This window comes from Talpa occidentalis, unplaced genomic scaffold, assembly GCF_014898055.3.
Source record: "Talpa occidentalis isolate TD23 unplaced genomic scaffold, MPIMG_talOcc4v2.1 talOcc4.12, whole genome shotgun sequence".
In the NCBI taxonomy this organism is placed as follows: domain Eukaryota; kingdom Metazoa; phylum Chordata; class Mammalia; order Eulipotyphla; family Talpidae; genus Talpa; species Talpa occidentalis.
Window position 1 is genome coordinate 68,856,922 of NW_023601212.1, and position 19,012 is coordinate 68,875,933.

General features: G+C 39.7%; 1 protein-coding gene across 1 annotated transcript; it reads left to right on the forward strand.

Annotated features, from left to right (window-relative positions):
* Positions 1-4,928: 4,928 nt before the first annotated feature.
* Positions 4,929-17,194, forward strand: LOC119242280 (flavin-containing monooxygenase 5-like). Its single transcript, XM_037508011.1, has 8 exons — positions 4,929-5,063; positions 6,769-6,957; positions 7,360-7,522; positions 10,278-10,420; positions 11,269-11,468; positions 13,945-14,294; positions 15,920-15,992; positions 16,840-17,194. Exons 1-8 carry the CDS (start codon positions 4,929-4,931, stop codon positions 17,192-17,194), a joined length of 1,608 nt encoding a protein of 535 aa, XP_037363908.1.
* The last annotated feature ends 1,818 nt before the right edge of the window (positions 17,195-19,012 follow it).

Sequence of the window (19,012 nt, forward strand, 5' to 3'; positions counted from 1 at the left end):
GCTTCACATGCCCACTGACATTCCACTAAATGGGATATCATTGTTATAGATCTTAAGTATTGTTTTTTACCATTCCCTTGGCACCCCAAAATAAAGAAAGATTTGCTTTTTCTGTCCCAGTTCTAATCAGTAAAGAGCTTGTTCAAACATAGGGGTACAGTTGCCCTTTTGAATTAATATTTCTGTGTCCTTTGGGTAAATACCTAGGAGTGGAATTGCTGTATCATATGGAAGCTCCATCTTTAGCTGGTTGAGGAATCTCCACACAGCTTTCCATAGTGGTTGGACCAGTTTGCACTCCCACCAGCAGTGCAGGAGAGTTCCTTTATCTCTACATGCTTGCCAACATTTGTTGTTGCTAGTTTTTTTTAATATGTGTCATTTTCACCAGTATAAGATGGTATCTCATTGTGGTTTTGATTTGCATTTCCCTGATTACAAGTGATATTGAACATGTTTTCAGATGCCTGGTGGCCATTTGCATTACCTCTTTGAAAAAGTTTCTTTTTAGATCTTCTGCCCATATTTCGACTGGATTATTTACTTTGTTTTTGTTGAGTCTCATCAGCTCTTTGTAAACTTTTGTGACCAGTCCTTTATCATCAGTGTTGTATGTAAAAATTTTCTCCCAATCAGTGGGTGTCTGTTTTGGTTCCTGTCTCTTTTGCTGTACAGAAGCTCTTTAAAACAAAATTCTATATCATCTTTTAAAATAATTCAAGTCATTTTGTGAGTTTACAAACCCAATTTGGAATTGTCAGGAAAGAGGTTTTACCTAAAAGAACTAATGGGAATGAGAAAACCAAGGAAAAGAAATTGGAAGCATGGAGGTAAAGAGAAAACTCTGGACTCTCTGACAGAAGGAACAATCTGGCCAGTAATAAGAAAGAGAAGAACAGGAAGAAAGAGGGGTCAAAACCCAGGAGGGAAGTACATAAGGGACTGTGTGATAGATCACAGGGGCTCTGGTGGTGGGAGAACTTCGGGGACTTGAGGGGAGAAGCCAATTACTTTATAAAATGAACAATAATGTAAGGAAATAAATTTGGAAAAAAAATTTAAAAAAAGAGCCTGTTCAAATATCAATGGAAATTTCTGCCTCAGGAAATAATGAATGGACCCACTATGTGTCAACATTGTGTTGCATTAGCATAAGCCCCAGTCAGAAATCAGTTTCCCCAATCTTACATCATTCACTATATGGATGACATACTCATTGCTTCTAAATCTCTAAGGAAAATGAGTATGTGTTTCAGATCACTGAACAAAGCATTTCAGAATATAGTCTTAGAGCAGCTCCTAAAAAATTGAGAAACAACCACAGTTTTCCTATTTAGGATATTTAATGGACCCACATACCATCAGGCCTCAAAGGTGGCCATTAACATTAAAAGATTAAGTACTCTTAATGATTTTCAAGTTACTTGGTGACATTTATTGGATTCGACCTCTATTTGAAATAAACACCATCCAGTTATGACCTTTGTTTGACATTCTGCATGGAGATGCTGATCCCTCATCTCCCTGTTACATGACTAAAAAGGCTCAGGTGACTATACATGCTATTGTTTTGACTACTTCACAGTTGCCCACAGGATTACTTACACATTTCCTCCCTGATTTGGTAATTCTTGCCAACTTGCTTCCCTCCCAAGTTTTGACCCCTCTCTGTTCCTGAATAGTCAATCGTGGTATTTGTTAACTCCTTATATTACACTTATTTCCATCCTTTTTGCTTAAACACATGAATGCCTACAGCAGCTAATTGGTAAAGACCCTGATTTTCTTTATGTACCTTATGGACATTTGATATATAATGATAAATTTCCATGGCCATGTTCACTAGAGAGATAACATTACATTATCCTTCTCATAAGTTTGAATAATTTGTTATGGTAACGCCGCTTGTGGTGCTACATGTAACTGACCCACAACCACTCTGTGTTGCATTAACGGTGTTTAGAGATGGCACATCTTGCGTTAAGTCTGCATATTGGACTCCTAGTACACATAAAATTCAAGCTCAAAAAGCTGAACCCTATGCACTGTTTATGGTATTTAGATATTTTCCTGACCCTCTTAACATTGCTTCTGACTCCAAGTGTGCTGTTGGGGCCATATCTGTTCTTGAAACCGCTCATGTTAAAAATCCCAGTAAACAATTGTTTTCCCTGTTCCTTGACATACAGCAACTTATTAGAAATTACTGTTCACCCCTTTATATCACACATATACACTCCATTCTCCTCTGCCAGGCGCACTCACTAAAGACAACCCATATGCTGACACTCTTGTTGCTCCGACTTTCAGCATGCATCTACATCCCATACATCCCCGAAACATGAGTGCAGCTGGGCAAGAACTAAAAGACGGTGAAACATGCACCCTGGGATGGGGATTGGAAAATAGACAAAAACTTCAAAACACTTTTCACAACATTCTACACTCTGACAATACAATGATTTTGTCCCAAGGTGGATTATCACCTCCAGCATTAAAAATGGGACACAGACCTATGCAGGACTCCATCTGGAAGCTGTGTCTTGTGCTATGACCCCTACGTGTGAGGGACAGCTAACATCATATTGAAGAAAGAAATCATACTAGTATGAACATTACCTTCCAAAAGGAAATTTTTGTTTCTGCCTGTGTGCTTAATCTATATGTTTGGTTGTCAGGAAATGTTCATATTACTTATAATTAATTCTATTTTCCATGTATCATGGTACTTTCAGTGATTGTTATCTGCAACAATCAGACAAATTGGAAATTTGATCCAAATATCACATTCTTATTATTGAGACAGCCAGTAGCCACTTGGGTTCCAGTTGAACTCCAAGAACCATGGCAAGGGACCCCTTCTGGCACATTCATGCAGCATTTACTCCATTACATAAAACACCACACTAAAAGATTCAAAGGGTAGTTGATTGCAGGCATTGTCACCCTAGCCAGCATCATTGCTGTTGCAGCTACTGCTGCCGTGGGCCTGCATGAGCACGTACAAACCTCTGAATACTTGCAAAACTTTCAAAAATATTTTACAGAAACTTGGGAAACCCAGGTATTTGTCGACAAAGAAATCTTAGGTGAAACACAGCAATTAAAAGATTCTACTCGTTGGTTGATTGAATGGGTTCAGGATCTATGATGGTCTCAGCGTCTTCCATGCCATTATAATGTCACTCAGTTTTTTGTTACTCACACCAAATATAATGAATCTTAAATTGGTTCAAATCAGATTAAACACCATTTATAAGGAATGGACCCTTTTCACAATGTTTTAAAAAAAATTACACTTACAGTCACAAGTTCTTGTTATGGCCACAGCCAAACACCCACCTTTGAAAACGTTGACATTTGGGAAGGATTAGCTGATGGTATTTCTAAATTAAACCCTTGTAAATATTTTTGTACATATGTGTATGGCCTACTGGAAATGGTCATATTGCTTCTTCGTCTCTTTTTTGTTATGTACAGTCTGTCAAGCCAGAGGGCAAAGATTGATTCGTCAAGAACAGGCTTTGGAAAAGCTAGTTATGCTTACTCTGCATCAAAAGCAACAAGGGGGGCCTCCCTGGTGGCGTAAGGGGTTAAGCGCCACACTATGAAGCAATCCCGGGCCTCCACAGTACAAGTTCGATCCCCGGTTGGCCAGAAAGCTACTCTCCTGACTCACCTGCTGCTCCCCTCAGCTGTGTAATTTCAGTCAATCTTCCTGTTCTGTTCCCCACTCTGTCTCTGGTGAATCCTCTCACCCCCACACGCTCACCTCTGGCCTATACCCCAGTTCTTGTATGCATAAATAAATAAATCTCTAAAAAAATAAAATAAAAAGGGGAACATATTGGCAGCCTGTCACCCTAAGGAGAGCCGGAGTCTTCTGAGAATACCTGTTTACTCTGCAAACAGAGTTCCAGGTTAGAAGTTCTGCCATCAGAACTTCTGCCCAGAATTGACACCTGTCCTCTGAGAATGGAATGGCTTGTGCACATGTTCCCTACCGACTACAAAATCTTGTTCCAGCAGTAACTTACTAATTTGTATAAGCATAAATGCCATTGCGTGCTATTTTCTTGTTCCTTTGTTCATATCTTTAATAAAAGCCTAGGCTGGGAGAGTGAAAGGCAGAGCTGCTCTCAGTGTCACTCTCCCCAGCCTCCCCCTGCTGCAAATTCATTTAGACTCCAAGTCTTCATTAATAGCAGAGAACTTCATAAGCTCTCTCACTCTGTCCACTGCACTTAGATTGCTGTGAAGTTTTTTCTGTTCACTACACACACACACACACACACACACACACACCTCACAAAATATAGCTACCTGGACTCTTTTACCTAAGGATGAACAGCCACAAGTTCAAGTAAATATAGAAATCGTTCAATTTTGTAAGTAAATATATAAATAATACAAACCAGAATATAAATATTTGACTTAAACATATCTCAGAAAGTATCCATTAGCACACGGAATATGAATTGTCATATTCAAGTCATTTGGATAAAAACTTATTCTTTTCTTTTCCAGAACAGGAATGTTGTGAATTGTGAAGCTTCAGGATTTGTTCCAGGTTGGAAAGAGACTTAGAAAAAGAAGAATAAGGAAGCGGCAGGTGGGTGGAAAAGGAGTTGTACAAATCTCTGCAAATGTGTCTTCACAGCTGACATAGCCCTTCTACCTGGTGGCAGAATTCTGAGGCAGGAGCAATTTTACAGGGTAAAAAATGCCTTTTGTAGCTGCCTTTGCAAAAGTATACAATGCATCCTACTAATGCTCTCTAATTTGATCTTCCAAGACAACTCTAGGGCATATGGGTAGTGACATATGGACAAAAATAGGGAGAAAACTAATGATCCTGTATCATATGAACAAATTACAGGGTGACAAAAATCTGAGTTTTTCCTAATAATCTCCTGATACAAGACACAATGCCGGGCAAAAGAATTGCAGTCATTGGCGCAGGGGTCAGTGGATTAGGTGCCCTTAAGAACTGCCTGGAGGTAGGACTGGAGCCCACCTGTTTTGAAGTAAGCGACGACATTGGAGGACTGTGGAGATACGAGGTAAGTCTGAATGTACCTCTATATTCCATATCTGGGAAATTGGAATGCAGATTACTGCACTAATTTATCCTTCAACTACCAATGTAATCATTTTTATTAGTACCTGCATCTAATCGTTGAAGCCCCATCTTTTCTTCTTCCCAACTGATATTCAGTCTTCCTTCCTTCATTGTCTCCTTTAAATTATTTAAGTATAGTCTAGTCTTGATTAAAGACAAAAACAGGAATAGTGCTAATACACTTAACAGATACTTTATGTTGTGTAGGTTCCTATTATATCCTGAACTGTGAAGCACATTATATCCTAAATGTGCTTCTCAGGTTTGGATCAAGTAATGCATAGGAAACACTACTTATAAACCATAATGTACTGCCAAATGCTGAAATGTTATGTGCCTATCTCTATGTGTGTAGGTGAGTAGATAATAGAGAGATACAAATAGACTAAAAGGCTAAGACTAGAAGGATATACATCAAAATGTTTAAAGTGATCATCGTGAGTGATATTGTACCCTTTCACTCACTATACAATATATTAAACATGTGCTGCTTTTGTAATTAGGGGGAAATTGCCAATAATAAAGAAGAATACAAAGAAAGTCCAATCTAATTATGCTCCGTTCTTCCCTATCATCACTTCGAATAGGTCAGACCCCTTAAAATCCTTTGCCCAGGATTCTGACACCACAAACACTGTGCCTACAGAGGAAGTCCCGCCTTTACTCTCATGTCTCACATACATTTCTCTATGTTTGCGCTTTCTATCCTCTGTTAATGTCTGTTTGTTACCCCCAAAATTATTTGGTTTTTTGTAGCTATGTTTTGTTTTTAATTAAAGCAACATTGCATTATAGCATTAAATAAGTTTCAGTTGTGCATTATTGTAAATGAATGTATATACTACCATAAGTTCGCCACTAAAAGTCCACTTTATCCTTCACCTTGCAATTCACCCCTTTTACCCAATGACTTAATGCCTTTTCTGCTTTGCATTTTGGTAGATCCTAATTTGGTCTTAAATTCTAAAAGTTTATTTATGTTTTTCAAATTCATTTATTTTTTCTGTCTTTCTATTCCTTATAAGAGTGGAATTATATGGTATGCTTTTTTTCCATCGTCTTGCTTCATATGGACATCCGTCTCCTTGCACATGGCAGGATTCCTTTCTCTTTTTTTTTTGTAGTTGAGTGATACTCTATTGAATATACACATACACATCTTTAACCACTGATATATGGATGGGCACTTTGATTGTTTCCAATTCTTGGCTATTGTAAAAAGTGCTGCAGTGAACATGTGGAGGCATAACTCTCTTAAAATCAGTGTTTTAGTAATTCTCAGGGGACACATAAATATGTAACAGAATATGGGGATACATAATAGAATATGGAAATTTATTTTTAATTTTTGAGGCAGTCTTCACACTGCTTTCCATAATGATAGCAACAATTTACATTCCCATCTACTATATGCGAGGGTTCTCTTTACCACAAGTCTCTCCTAATGAAAGGAATGAAAAACAGGCACACTGTGCTTGAAAGAATTAATTGCAGGAGTTTCCTAATTTGACATGTAAAGGGGGTTATTTTTTAACTGTACCTTTAATTCCACTTATTTTACTTTAAAGAAATTTTTAACTGAGGTAATATTTGGATACCCTCATACTTTTGATTCTAAAGCCAGTGACTGTCCTTTTTCTCGGCAGGAGAAGACTGAAGGGGGCCGGCCAAGTATCTACAGATCTGCCACGAGCAACACATCCAAGGAGATGACAGCCTACAGTGACTTCCCATTCCCTGATCACTTTCCCAACTACTTGCACCACTCCAAACTCATGGAGTACATCAGGATGTACGTCAGACACTTTCACCTCATAAAGCACATCCGGTTTCTGGTAAGTGGGCAGAGAACACTCTGTACTGCAGAACCCCCCCGGTAGGGAAGGGAGCCAGGCCAGAGCAGAGTTCAGAGAAGCTCCTCTCAGCCTTGGGAGCTAGCTTTCCTACGTCTCCAGGGAAGGCAGCGAGAACTTCTCGCTTCACCTCCCTCAGGAGACAAATATGGTGGGTTGACTGTGCAGCTGGAATTGGCTTGGCACTAACCACACTCAGGATGACAGTTGGGAACAAAGTGGACCATGTCTCAGCTTAAACATATGGAAACCACCTTAATGGAATGCTGTTATGAAGTCCCAGAGGAGAGTAGGTATAGTCCATCTTACTTATTGAGGTCAAGAGTTCTTGGGCAGGAGGGCAGCTGGGAAGGGTGGTCACGAGTCTCTTTGCCTCATTCCCAGACGAGGGTATGCAGCGTGAGGAAGCGTCCCGACTTCTCCTGCACGGGACAGTGGGATGTGGTGGTGGAGACTGAGGGGAAGCAGGAGTCATATGTCTTTGACGGGATCATGGTGTGTACTGGCCTTTATTCTGAGCCTGTCTTGCCACTGGAGAGCTTTCCAGGTATGTCGTAATAAATGGGAAGTCACTGGTTTCTGGAGGTTTTACCATTGATGCTCCTGTTGTCTTTGAAGAAAGTTTGTTGTTCTAAAAGTCACCTTATTTTCAAAATCAATAGTATTATTCCTGGTTAAAGGAGAGGGGGTGTGGGGGAAGCAAATATTTTTTTAAAAATGAGCAATGATGTAAAAAATTTTAAAAATTAATTAAAAAATAATAAAAAATTTAAAATTTTCAAATAAAACAAATAAATAAAATAAAATCAAGTAATACATGTTCTTTCAAAGACCAGCCCAATTATTCAAAATGTGATAAAATGAAAATGAAAATTGCTGATATACTCCCAGTTGCATGGATCCTATATATAGTTTGAACACAGAAATGACAGAATTTGCTGATGGACCAGATGTCAGATATGTTCAAAAACAAGACCAAAGGCTAACTCTAATGTTATTGGTCTGCACGATGGCGTTGCCATTTCCAGAGATAGGAAAAAAGGCAGATTCTGCCTGTATGAGGGAGAATGATTGAGGCCAAATGCAGAAAGATCCCCGAGTTCTTCCATAAACATGAAAGAGAGGAATGGGAGCAAAGACAGTCAAAGGACAGCATTAAACTTATTTTTTAAAACACTTCTTATGTTACAGGAAACTTTTAAAGGATGCTTGTAGCAATCTGTAAGGAGCAGGAATGGACACAGCGCAGGTGTTCTGATCCAGCAGCCCAGGTAAAGGAGGAGTCAGAGTCCTCAGTGGTTTTTGCAGGTTTTTTATTGGGGTTCACCAGGCATATGGCAGGCAGGGGTGCTGGGGGGCGGGGAGGCTGGCAGGCCTTCACTTCTGGGCTCTCCGGCCTTCTCTCGGCTTCTGCTTCTCTTGCTTCTCTCTCGACTTCTCTTTTGGCTTCTGCTGGCATCCCTGTGACGCCGCCCTTAAAAGCCCAGTCTTATCCCAGGTGAATCCCATCTACCTAGGCCCACACCCTACTCCAGGTGCCCGCCATCAGGCATGCATTCAGCACCACAAATTTCCATCATCTATCCTGATGGCGGGAGGGCAGAAAAGCCTGACATTTTTCCTTACCCTACACAATCCAATATAGTAGGTAAAGCAGTTTCCCTTTTTTACATCATAAATATCACTAGTGCTGAAAAAATTGAGATTCATGTATAAGTTTGTTTGACCTCTGGTCTCCTGCCACACTGACCAGGGGGCAAAGAGTTCATTTCAAGATGGAAGAGAAACATTTCTCATGGGAAAAGGAGACAGAGCTTTGAGGAACAAAACCACAGTACCTTTTAGGTATAGAGAAAGTCACCTACGACCTTTATAAAAATACTGTTGTTTTATAAAAATGAGAGAGGGGAGCAGAAAATATTATCAAGGGAGTAAGAGGGAAAACAGTGACACCAAGAAAAAGCGAAATAATTGAAAGAGCTTCAGGTAGGATTCACATATGGATTCTGTCCTACCCATGGATAATTGAAGTGGGCAATAATGGGATTTGGGAGCAATGATATTAGATCCACACCAGGAAATTTCTAGGTAAAGATTGAAGAACTGCTTCCAGGAAATAAAGCTTTGGAACATATTCTGTAGGAGAAAAGGAAACAGGGCCAAGACCAAACCACAGTCAAGACCATCTAGTGTTACTGGGGGAGCAAAGAAACCCAGACGTGCAGATCCGAACTGTAGGGTAAGGAAAAATGTCAGGTTTTTCTGCCCTCCTACCATCAGGATAGATGATGGATCCTTGCGGTCTGAATGCATGCCTGATGGCGGGCACCTGGAGTAGGGTGTGGGCATAAGTAGATGGGATTCACCTGGGTTAAGACTGGGCTTTTAAGGGCGGCGTCACGGGAATGCCAGTAGAAGCCAAAAGAGAAGCCAAGAAAGAAGCAGCAGAAGCCAAGAGAGAAGCAGAGAACACTGAAAGCCCAGATAGAGTGAAGACTTGCTGGGGGCTGGGAGGACAGCCAGCCTCCCTGCCTCCCAGTACTCCTGCCTTCTGTGTACGTGTAAACCTCAATAAAAGCCTGCAAAAAGCCACTGAGGGCTCCAGGACTCTGACTCCTCCTTTACCTGGTCTGCTGGATCTTAGAAAACCTGCACCGTGTCTGTTCCTGCCCTACACGAACATTGTTTAAAAGATGAAATACTGCAAAACCTCCACCAGCTTTTAAGCCTCTGCCATATGAGGTTTTGTTAAAGTCAGAGCAAAATTCGTGGGTAAAAGTTGGAAGTCCTTACACCTGTCAGCATGAGATCTTATAGGTTATATTGGAACATTTATTTGTAGTAGGAGAATGAGTGAATAGGGCCAGCAGGAAGGTGTATTGATCCCAGTAGAAGTAGAAATCAGCCAGACACACAAGAAATTTGGTTTGGGAAAGCAAGAGAGGGAATTGGGTCCACAGCAGTAGCTGAATAAACAGCAATGACTGACAAGGATTACCTCAATAGGAGCTGAGATCCTCTTTGAAGACTTGGCAAAATATAGAGAAGTAAAAACAGATATGATCTTCTTAGGAACCCTTGGATATGTTTGATCATGTAATTTACATTCTGAAGCTACACTGTAGAAGGATTTGTTCTATCAGGAGATTTGAGCACCACCCACAGAACTGGCATCAGAGGGCCAGCAACTGAGATTTAAGTAGGATGGTCTTTGAGTTCAGTAATAAGCTTCTGAGGATGCCAGCAGTTAAAATAAAATAAAAAAAGGACGAAAGTTTGAACAATTCTCTTCTTTACCACAGGGATCACGAGGTTCAAAGGTGAATATATGCACAGTTGGGAATACAAGAGTCCAGAGAAATTTCAGGGGAAGAGAATCGTTGTGGTCGGTATTGGAAATTCTGGAGTTGACTTGGCAAGTGAGCTCAGTCGTGTAACCCCACAGGTTTGGATCCTAAAATACTCTTTCCTGAGGTGCAACCTGACCCGTGCTCTTTGAGATGGAGCACTGTGTGAAGTGTGTGTAGCGTGTGTGCACACACTGCTTCAGTCCTTTTTGTTATCTACCCCGGCACTTGATGCTTCGTAGACATCTTGGAAACACATTCCAAAAAACTTTACAATTTGAGAATGAAATTATTATTTCAGAGCTTAGTGAGTGACATATTGTTTGTTTTTACCAGAGCATGTAGGGTTTATCAGCTCAGCTAAGAGATTTAAAAATGAAAATACCGGAGAACCAAAAGGTTTTAAGTACCATTTTTTTCAAATCCCTCTATATTTCATTGACATGACACTTCACATGATCTCCAATACCGATTCTTTCATACTTATATTTAGGGACATGAATTAACATGAATTAAGTGTTCCTGATATTTAAACAGTCTTTAGCAGATGGGTGGAATCTTATGTGTCAATTTATTGAGCTCTATCTTCTTCATTATTGTGTTTCCCAGAAGTTAGGATTTAAGAAGTTTCAGATGTCAACCACTGCTCTGGAGCAAGATCAAAGGGGTGATGGGTGCAATGCAGAGGGAGGCTTGGGGAGACCCTAGAGACATAAACAACATGTAGATGTATGGTTGTGTGTATTTGAAACGGTACAAATGTATCTGTTGATATATCTGTCTTTGAGGATCAGGGGACTCTTCTAGCTAAAAAGGCAAGGGAATGCTTGCCCATTTCACCTGATGAAGCAAAGACACATATCTGAAGTTCTGAGAGCAGGAGCCTATGAGAAGAAACAGTTACATTGTGAGGCCCTATTTTTCACTTATTTGCATTCTCTTCTAGGTGTTTCTCAGCACAAGGACAGGTTCCTGGATTTGGAACCGGGTCTGGGATAGTGGGATGCCCATGGACATTGTTCTCTTCACTCGTTTTAACTCTCTCCTTGACAACTTGCTGCCTGCATCCTTAACCAACAGACTAATGGAGAAAAAGTTAAATGCTCGATTTAACCATGATGTCTATGGTTTGCAACCTAAGCACAGGTATGATCTAGGATTTTTTAAAAAATAATTTTGCCTCTGATGATAAAGATGAGTAGAGTTCATGTTCTACCACCTTGAAAATAGACTTCAGCTGTCGTAGTTGAACATCATCATCATTGCTTCCATCCTTATGTTTCTTTGGACTATTCTACTCACCTTAGAGGAAAATATTGAACTTTAGGAATGTGGCGGAGGCTTCATGTCCCCACCCTTCATGGTTTCAGGCTACTTTCTCTCTTAGACACTAACACTTTCACATGGTGGACAGGCAGCAGATTGTATGTTAGGTCATAAAATTCAGCTCCATCTTCCAGGTCAAAAGAAAGATTCAGGAGTCTGGTGATATCCAGTGATAAGATGGAGACCCTGGGCAAAGGGTGACCTTAAAAATGCCACACCTGCTTTCTTGACCTTGAACAGAACTCTGAGGCCAGCAACAATGGCTTAAGTAGGGCTTTATCACTTACTAGCTGTGTGATGTCAAATTTACTTAACAACTTTTCCCACTTTCCTTGCAGATAAATGGGGATCACATTAGCACCAATGCAGAGTGCTGTTTAGAGCATTAAGGAGAAAAAGACATATATAGTCTACTAGTGCTCAGCACATGGCAAATGCTCAACACTTTTGTGTGGGTTTATTATAGTCTTAATTTTCCAACTGCATTAAAATTGTCTAATAGGATTTCAATTTATAGAAGTGGCTGACTGATGACACGGACAGGTCCATGCCATAGAGAGAAGAACATATTACTTGCACTTCCTGAGAGATGTGCCATGCCCCTCAGGACATGTAGGCAGCAGTAGGTGTGGTCAGGGGAAGCAGGAGTGAAAGGAAAGATGCAACCACAACTTTTACTGGGTTTCCATGGGAAATGCATTGCAGAGCAGAGTGAACAGCTCAGAATTGGCTAGGGTGAACAATTTCATCAGACTGGCATCTGTCCTTAGGATGTTTTAGAACAGGGGAAATACTGATTAGTTGATTGAGAGCTACATGAGGAGGTGTTTTGAGTTGTAGACAGGGTACTGGTTATTTTGCAAATGAAAGATGTGCTAAGCCCTTTGCTATTCCTGAAAACTAGCTAGCACTGACAGGGGCAGCCTCGACCCAGCCAGCAGTCTCTTTGATATGTTGAAATATCATAAGATAGAAGTAATAATATAATTAATGCACTGACATCCAGTATCTAACTGAGTGACTGAGAGCATAATCGTCAACAAAGGTAATGAATCCACAAACGTAATGAATTCAGAAGGAAAGCAATTTTAAAAGATTTGGAGAAGCTGGTTATAATGTAAGATTAAAAATTTGTGTTTGGGGGCCTCCCTGGTCGCGCAAGGGTTAAGACGCAACCTATGAAGCTGTCAGCAGCCACTGCAGTAGGAGTTTGATTCCCAGCTGGCTGGGGAGAGACCCACATGGCGCAGCAGACCTCTCCTGACTCACCCGCTGATCCTCCCCCCACCCCACCCCCCGCCCCGTCGGTGTGCTTTGGTCAGTCTGCCTGTTCTGTTCCCCATTCTGTCTCTGGTGAATCCTCTCACCCCCCACCCCACACCTCTGACCTGTACCCCAGCTCTTGCATGGATAAATAAATAAATAAATCTTTTTTAAAAATTTTGTGTTTGGGATACAGAGGCACATAGCAGGCATCAGGAGAGATGATTTTCAAACTCACAGTAGAGGTTAGGGTCAAAGCAATTAGTCCTTAGATGTGGCTGTATATATAAGAAATAGTAGGGAGTCCAAGATGACGCTAATTGTGTCAAAATTAAATAATGTTGGTAAAATGTATTAAAATGGCATGTAAGGTCTCCAAATAAAATGGCAATCTGAATATGATCCAATTTTCATTTCCAAAAGGAACACATGGCATTCTTTCAAAATCTCTACAAATTTTTTTTAAAGATATATTTATTTATGCATACAAGAGCTGGGGTACAGGTCAGGGTTACAGGCCAGAGGTGTGCATGGTAGAGCATTCACCAGAGACAGAGTGGGGAACAGAACAGGCAGACTGACAGAAATACACTGCTGAGGGGAGCAGGCGGGCGAGACAGGAGACATCTGCTGCGCCATGTGGGTAACTCCTGGGCAGGCTGGGGATCAAATTCCTGCTGCAGAGGCTGCAGACGGCTTCACAGAGCTGTGCTCAATCTTACACCAACAGGGAGGCCCTTCCAAAAGTTGTTATTAAAGAATTTTGAATATTAAATAAAACTGATATAAGCTTATATTCCAAATTTCAAAATATTCTCCTTGCATAATCATTAAGATATCATTAGTATTCTGATATATACAGAATGTTTAATCAGTAAATAATTTAGAGAAAAGGAAAGATCTTTTTAAAAACAAAAATGTAATTCTTTCACTTATTTTGGCTCAACTAAAAACTATTTTAAGCATTCTCTTGGCTCAACTCCTCTCCTAGAAGATCTAGATAAATTTTTCTGAACTTCAATTTTCTCTTCAGATTTCTGAGCCACCAATCTACTATCAGTGATGATCTACCCAATCACATAATTTCTGGAAAAATTGTGATGAAACCAAATATAAGAGAATTCACTGAGACATCAGTCACCTTTGAGGATGGCACAGAAGAAGACATTGATCTTGTTATATTTGCCACAGGATACAAGTTCTCTTTCCCTTTTTTGGAAAATGACCCAGCAATTCTGGACAGCAAGCGCACCATGTATAAATATGTGTTCCCGCCTCTGCTAGAGAAGCCAACACTAGCTTTCATTGGCATCCTTCAGCCAGTGGGCGCCACCATCCCCACCTCAGAAATCCAGAGCCGATGGGCTGCCCATATATTTAAAGGTACGTGCTGACCTTGTGCACAGTGAAAAAAAAATCTAAAGATGGTGTGATTTCAGAGGTATTGCAAAGGTCTTCCACTGCAAAACACATGTGAAATGAACCTTTGCAGTTTTCTGAAATTCTGCCACTTGAGATTTGTTACTTTGGTGTTTGATGGCTGTTTAATCTTCAGGATTTCTGCATGAAACTGAAGATGAAAAAAGCTGTAACTCAAGCTATCACCAAAACACAGCGTATTTGCAAGTAATACTTTAAGCATAGCAAGGAGATAATAGAAATTGAGACCAGTAATTCATAGAAAGTAATGTGTAGTGTATAAGGTATGTATCATATGGAAAGTATAGTATAGCATTAGTATAGGATAGTAGACTAGAGTATTAGCATAGTATAGTATAGTATTAGTGTAGTATAGTATAGTATTAGTATAGTGTACTATAGCATAGCATAGCATAGCATAGCATAGCATAGCATAGCATAGCATAGCATAGCATAGCATAGCATAGCATAGCATAGCATAGCATAGCATGGCATAGAAAGTAAGACCAATAAGATATCAGAACCTAGAGAAAAGTGGGGAACAACAGTTATCCTTCTTAACAAGACTGCTAATATCACTCTGGAATCAGTCTTTATCAAAGGGAACATTTTTACCTGTCTCTCAAGTTCAAAATATAAAACGGACAAGAGTCACAGTGCACCACACCATGACTCATTAAGAGTTCAAGGCTTTTAGAGTCAAATAAAAGAAGAATTAAATTACAGCTCCTTCACATACTGGCAGATGATCTTGACATATTACTGGATCTTACAATTTCCTCATTGGAATGGGAATACTTACATGTGTTTTTCAGGGTTGCAAAGAATGAACAATGATGCACCTTCACCTTTGAAGGTATTCATAGGCATTCAGTAAATATTGACTAAATGATGAGTAACCATTTTTAGTATAATTCCTTCTTGGTTCTAACATTGAGAATACATGAATGAAGACAGATTTGAAACCCACCTTTATGAAATTATGCCAATCACATTGTAATATTTCTGCTTGTTTGTTTATTTTTTAAAATTTTTCCCAATTTATATGGAACATCTGTGTTTTTAAAAATTTAGGAGTTATCGATTCTAGAAATGAAGGACAGTTATAGAAAGGTGGGCACTCTGAGTTAAGACGGAAAATTAAGAATAAATCTTTCTTTAGTGAAAACAATCAGAAGACGGCAAGTCACCACTAGCAGCCACAACACATACTTGTAAACTACATTATAAGCTAAATGAAAAGTGTACCTTACTATCTGAAGGCGAGGGAAACGAATACTCTGATAATGAGACCACGCTCATGCTACTTTGTGTCTTATCCGTTGGGTGAGACTCTTCAGTCCCTCTTTCTTTGTGGGCCTTGAGGTCAAGATGTGAACTCATCAGACATGTGTTCCAAGGACATGATCTTGTATGTGCACCTGATAAAACAAGGAGCTGAGAGCAAACCTGAGTAGCTCCTGGACCCACCTCCCCCACACCTGTGCTACCTCACTGACGATGTTCCACCAAACTGACTCCTCAGGATATCCAGGTCCTCCTGAAATCCTATCTTCTAAGATTGTTCAAATTTGGAACTTCTTTCCTAGGACTGAACAAGTTGCCTTCAGTGAGCGGCATGATGGCTGATATAACAAAGAAGAGGGAAAAAATTGAAGCAGAGTAAGATACTTCTTGCTGAAAGTCAAGTAAAAGTGTTAGGTGCAGCTCTCTGCCTATCAAGCATTCTTCATATTTTTCTTATCAGAGAATCTGGGTCTCTTTGCCTAATGGGGTTTCAACTTTTAAATTTTCCATTTCCTCTTACCCAAGCATAATGTCATATGTGGGATATTTATGGATGGAATTAATGCAGAATGGTCCACTAAGAAAACATCAGAATTTGGTTAAAATTGGTAGAACACTAGGTACAACATATAATTATGAATTTATGTCACATCATAGTCTCAGAGATGTAAAGCATGTGAAAATGTAAAATGAAATGAAGGATTGTTTCATTCTTTTACGAAGTTGGGCTAATAAATCTTGTGGGGATTGAGTTGGCAAATCATTACCAAATCCAACTGAAATTCTCATTTCAGAAGTTTGTAGGTTGTGCCAAATCTTCTTAATGGAAACTTATTTTCAACCATTCAGGCTGGGAAAGTAATCCATTTCTATTCAACAAATGCGTGTTGAGAACCTACAATGTCAGTGTCACAGTATGTTCTCAGAGGTCAAAAGGCTTCATGCTAAGAAGAGTAACTTTGGTTTTAAGAAAGTGGATCAGGAACTGAATTTCAGTAATACTGAAATACATTAAGTAATACAGCAAATTAACCACACACACCTAAATAACTGGCCTGCAAGACTTGTCTGTCATAGTCCTCATTATCAGCCTACAAAAATGACAAAAATGACGCTTTCATGCAAGCGTCATCCATTATTTAGATGTTAACTGTGCTCGGAGGGAGGGATGCAGGGGGTCATCTGAGTTGAAGTTTCTGATTTGTCCACATTTGGGTTTCAGGTTCCTGAATAGTCCCCGGGACATGCGCAGAGTGTTCTATGTCGACTACATGGACGACATTGCCTCTGAAATAGGGGTGAAGCCCAACCTGTTCTCCCTCCTCCTGCAGGATCCCAAACTGGCCTGCAGGAGTTTCTTTGGACCATGCACACCGTACCAGTACCGCCTGCAGGGGCCAGGCAGCTGGGCTGGGGCCCGGGAAGCCATCATGACCCAGAGGGAGCGAATCATCAAGCCCCTGCGGACCCGCAGCCTGGCCTGTGCCCACCCTGGGCGCTCGGGGCCATCCAGGCTTAAAAGTGTCTGCATTGCCCTTCTCATCCTTGTTCTCATTGTAGTCATTCTTAAACAGTGATTCTGTGCTCACTACAGTGGCACATGCTAGTTAAGAGATTGTGCATGCAAGTGTTTAGGGCTGGCTTGGGATTAGACTAGTGCCATGAATTCTCTAATAATTCCAGAATTTCTTATGCACATATATGTTGGCAAAATTGGAGATTTCTTCCACGGAGATTTCAAATGAAGTGGTTTGTGTAAAACTTAACCTGAGAAGGATCATTTAACTTCTTTAGCTTAACATGTATTTTCAGGTACATGTGTTCTTTTGGCCTCCCTCTATGGTAAACATACATTTTGTCAGCAACTTGCAACTGGCAAGTCCTTGTTTGTGCATCTAAAACTCAAGCTAGGGAAAAATATCTCTTCAAGTAGTCTAGAAGAGTTAACAATGAACAGCCATCTTTATCAAAATGTTTCCACTAGGGTCATATCTATAGACCATAGGTATTGAAATAGCAGGTTATTTTAGGTATTATGAAGGGTTTTCTTAGGGTATGGATAGTGCCCTGCAGAGAAAAAGCTGAAATAAACTATGTCAAGAAATAATCATAATGTTGTATTTTAACAAATACCTAGGGAAATTATACATTCTATTATTTTTAAAAAAAAGATGAAATCCAGCCTTTTGCAATAGTATGAATGGAGCTAAAGGGTATTATGCTCGTGATACAAATCAGAGATAAAATACAAACACTTTGATTTCACTCATAGTGAAAGAAGGAAACAAAACTAATGAACAAACATTTAGCCTCTAAAACAAAATTAGTAGTTACCAGAAGACACAGTGTGATGGGAAGCAAAATGGGAAGGTGGGTAAATATGGTAAAAGGGCATCATTGTATGGTGAAGGATGGAAACAGGACATTTGTTGATGAACATGATGTAGCTTATACAAGATACTGATTTATAAAGCTGTATACCTGAAACCTCCATAATATTGTTAACTTCAATTTAAAAAAATCTAATAAACTTAAGGAAATCAAAAGAGTAGAAGGACTGACTACTCTAGTAAGCTTACAAAATTCTATAAAAAAAAGACTTGGGAGAATAATAAGAAAAATGGGGATAAATACTCACAACACATTCACAGAGACATTTATAATTAATCAGAGATGAAATATTGTGATCTCTGATTCAGTCACCTGAATCATCAAGTTGTGTCTGAAATTAACCTAATATTCTACATGATATTCTGCTTTTTTTAACCCATATTTATTTTGGTGTAATTGGAGTTAAAAATTGTATTTTCCCCTATGTTTTCTTCTAGGATTTTTATAGCTTCATATCTGACATTTTATCCATTTTGTATTGATTTTTGTTTATGGGGTAGGATAAGCGTCCAACTTGATCCTTTTGCATGTGAATATCCAGGTTTTCTTGCATCATTTATTGAAAAGGCTACCCACTTTCCCCATTGTGCATTCCTGGGATCTTTGTCAAAGATTAGTTGACTCTGTGCATGTGTTACTTTCTGGGTTCTGTATTCTATTCCATGGTATATATGTTTGTTTTCATGTCAGTACCATACCATTTTGATTATGGTAGTTTGCAAAAGACTTTGAAATCCAGAAATTCAATACCTCCAGGTTTGTTCTCAACCTTGCTTTGGTGTCTCTGTGTATGTGCACATGTGTAGGGGATTGGAGGGGAGGTGGGGTCACCCCAGTACTGACCTTCCTCAAAAATTGAAAATAGGACTACCATAAAATCAATAATCCCATGTCAGGGTACTTACCTGGAGACTGAAAACACTCTTTCAAAAAGAAACATGCAGTTCTCTATATATGTAGCCCTCTGGCATTGTCTAGGTAAAAAGAAAAACTGAAAGATCTAA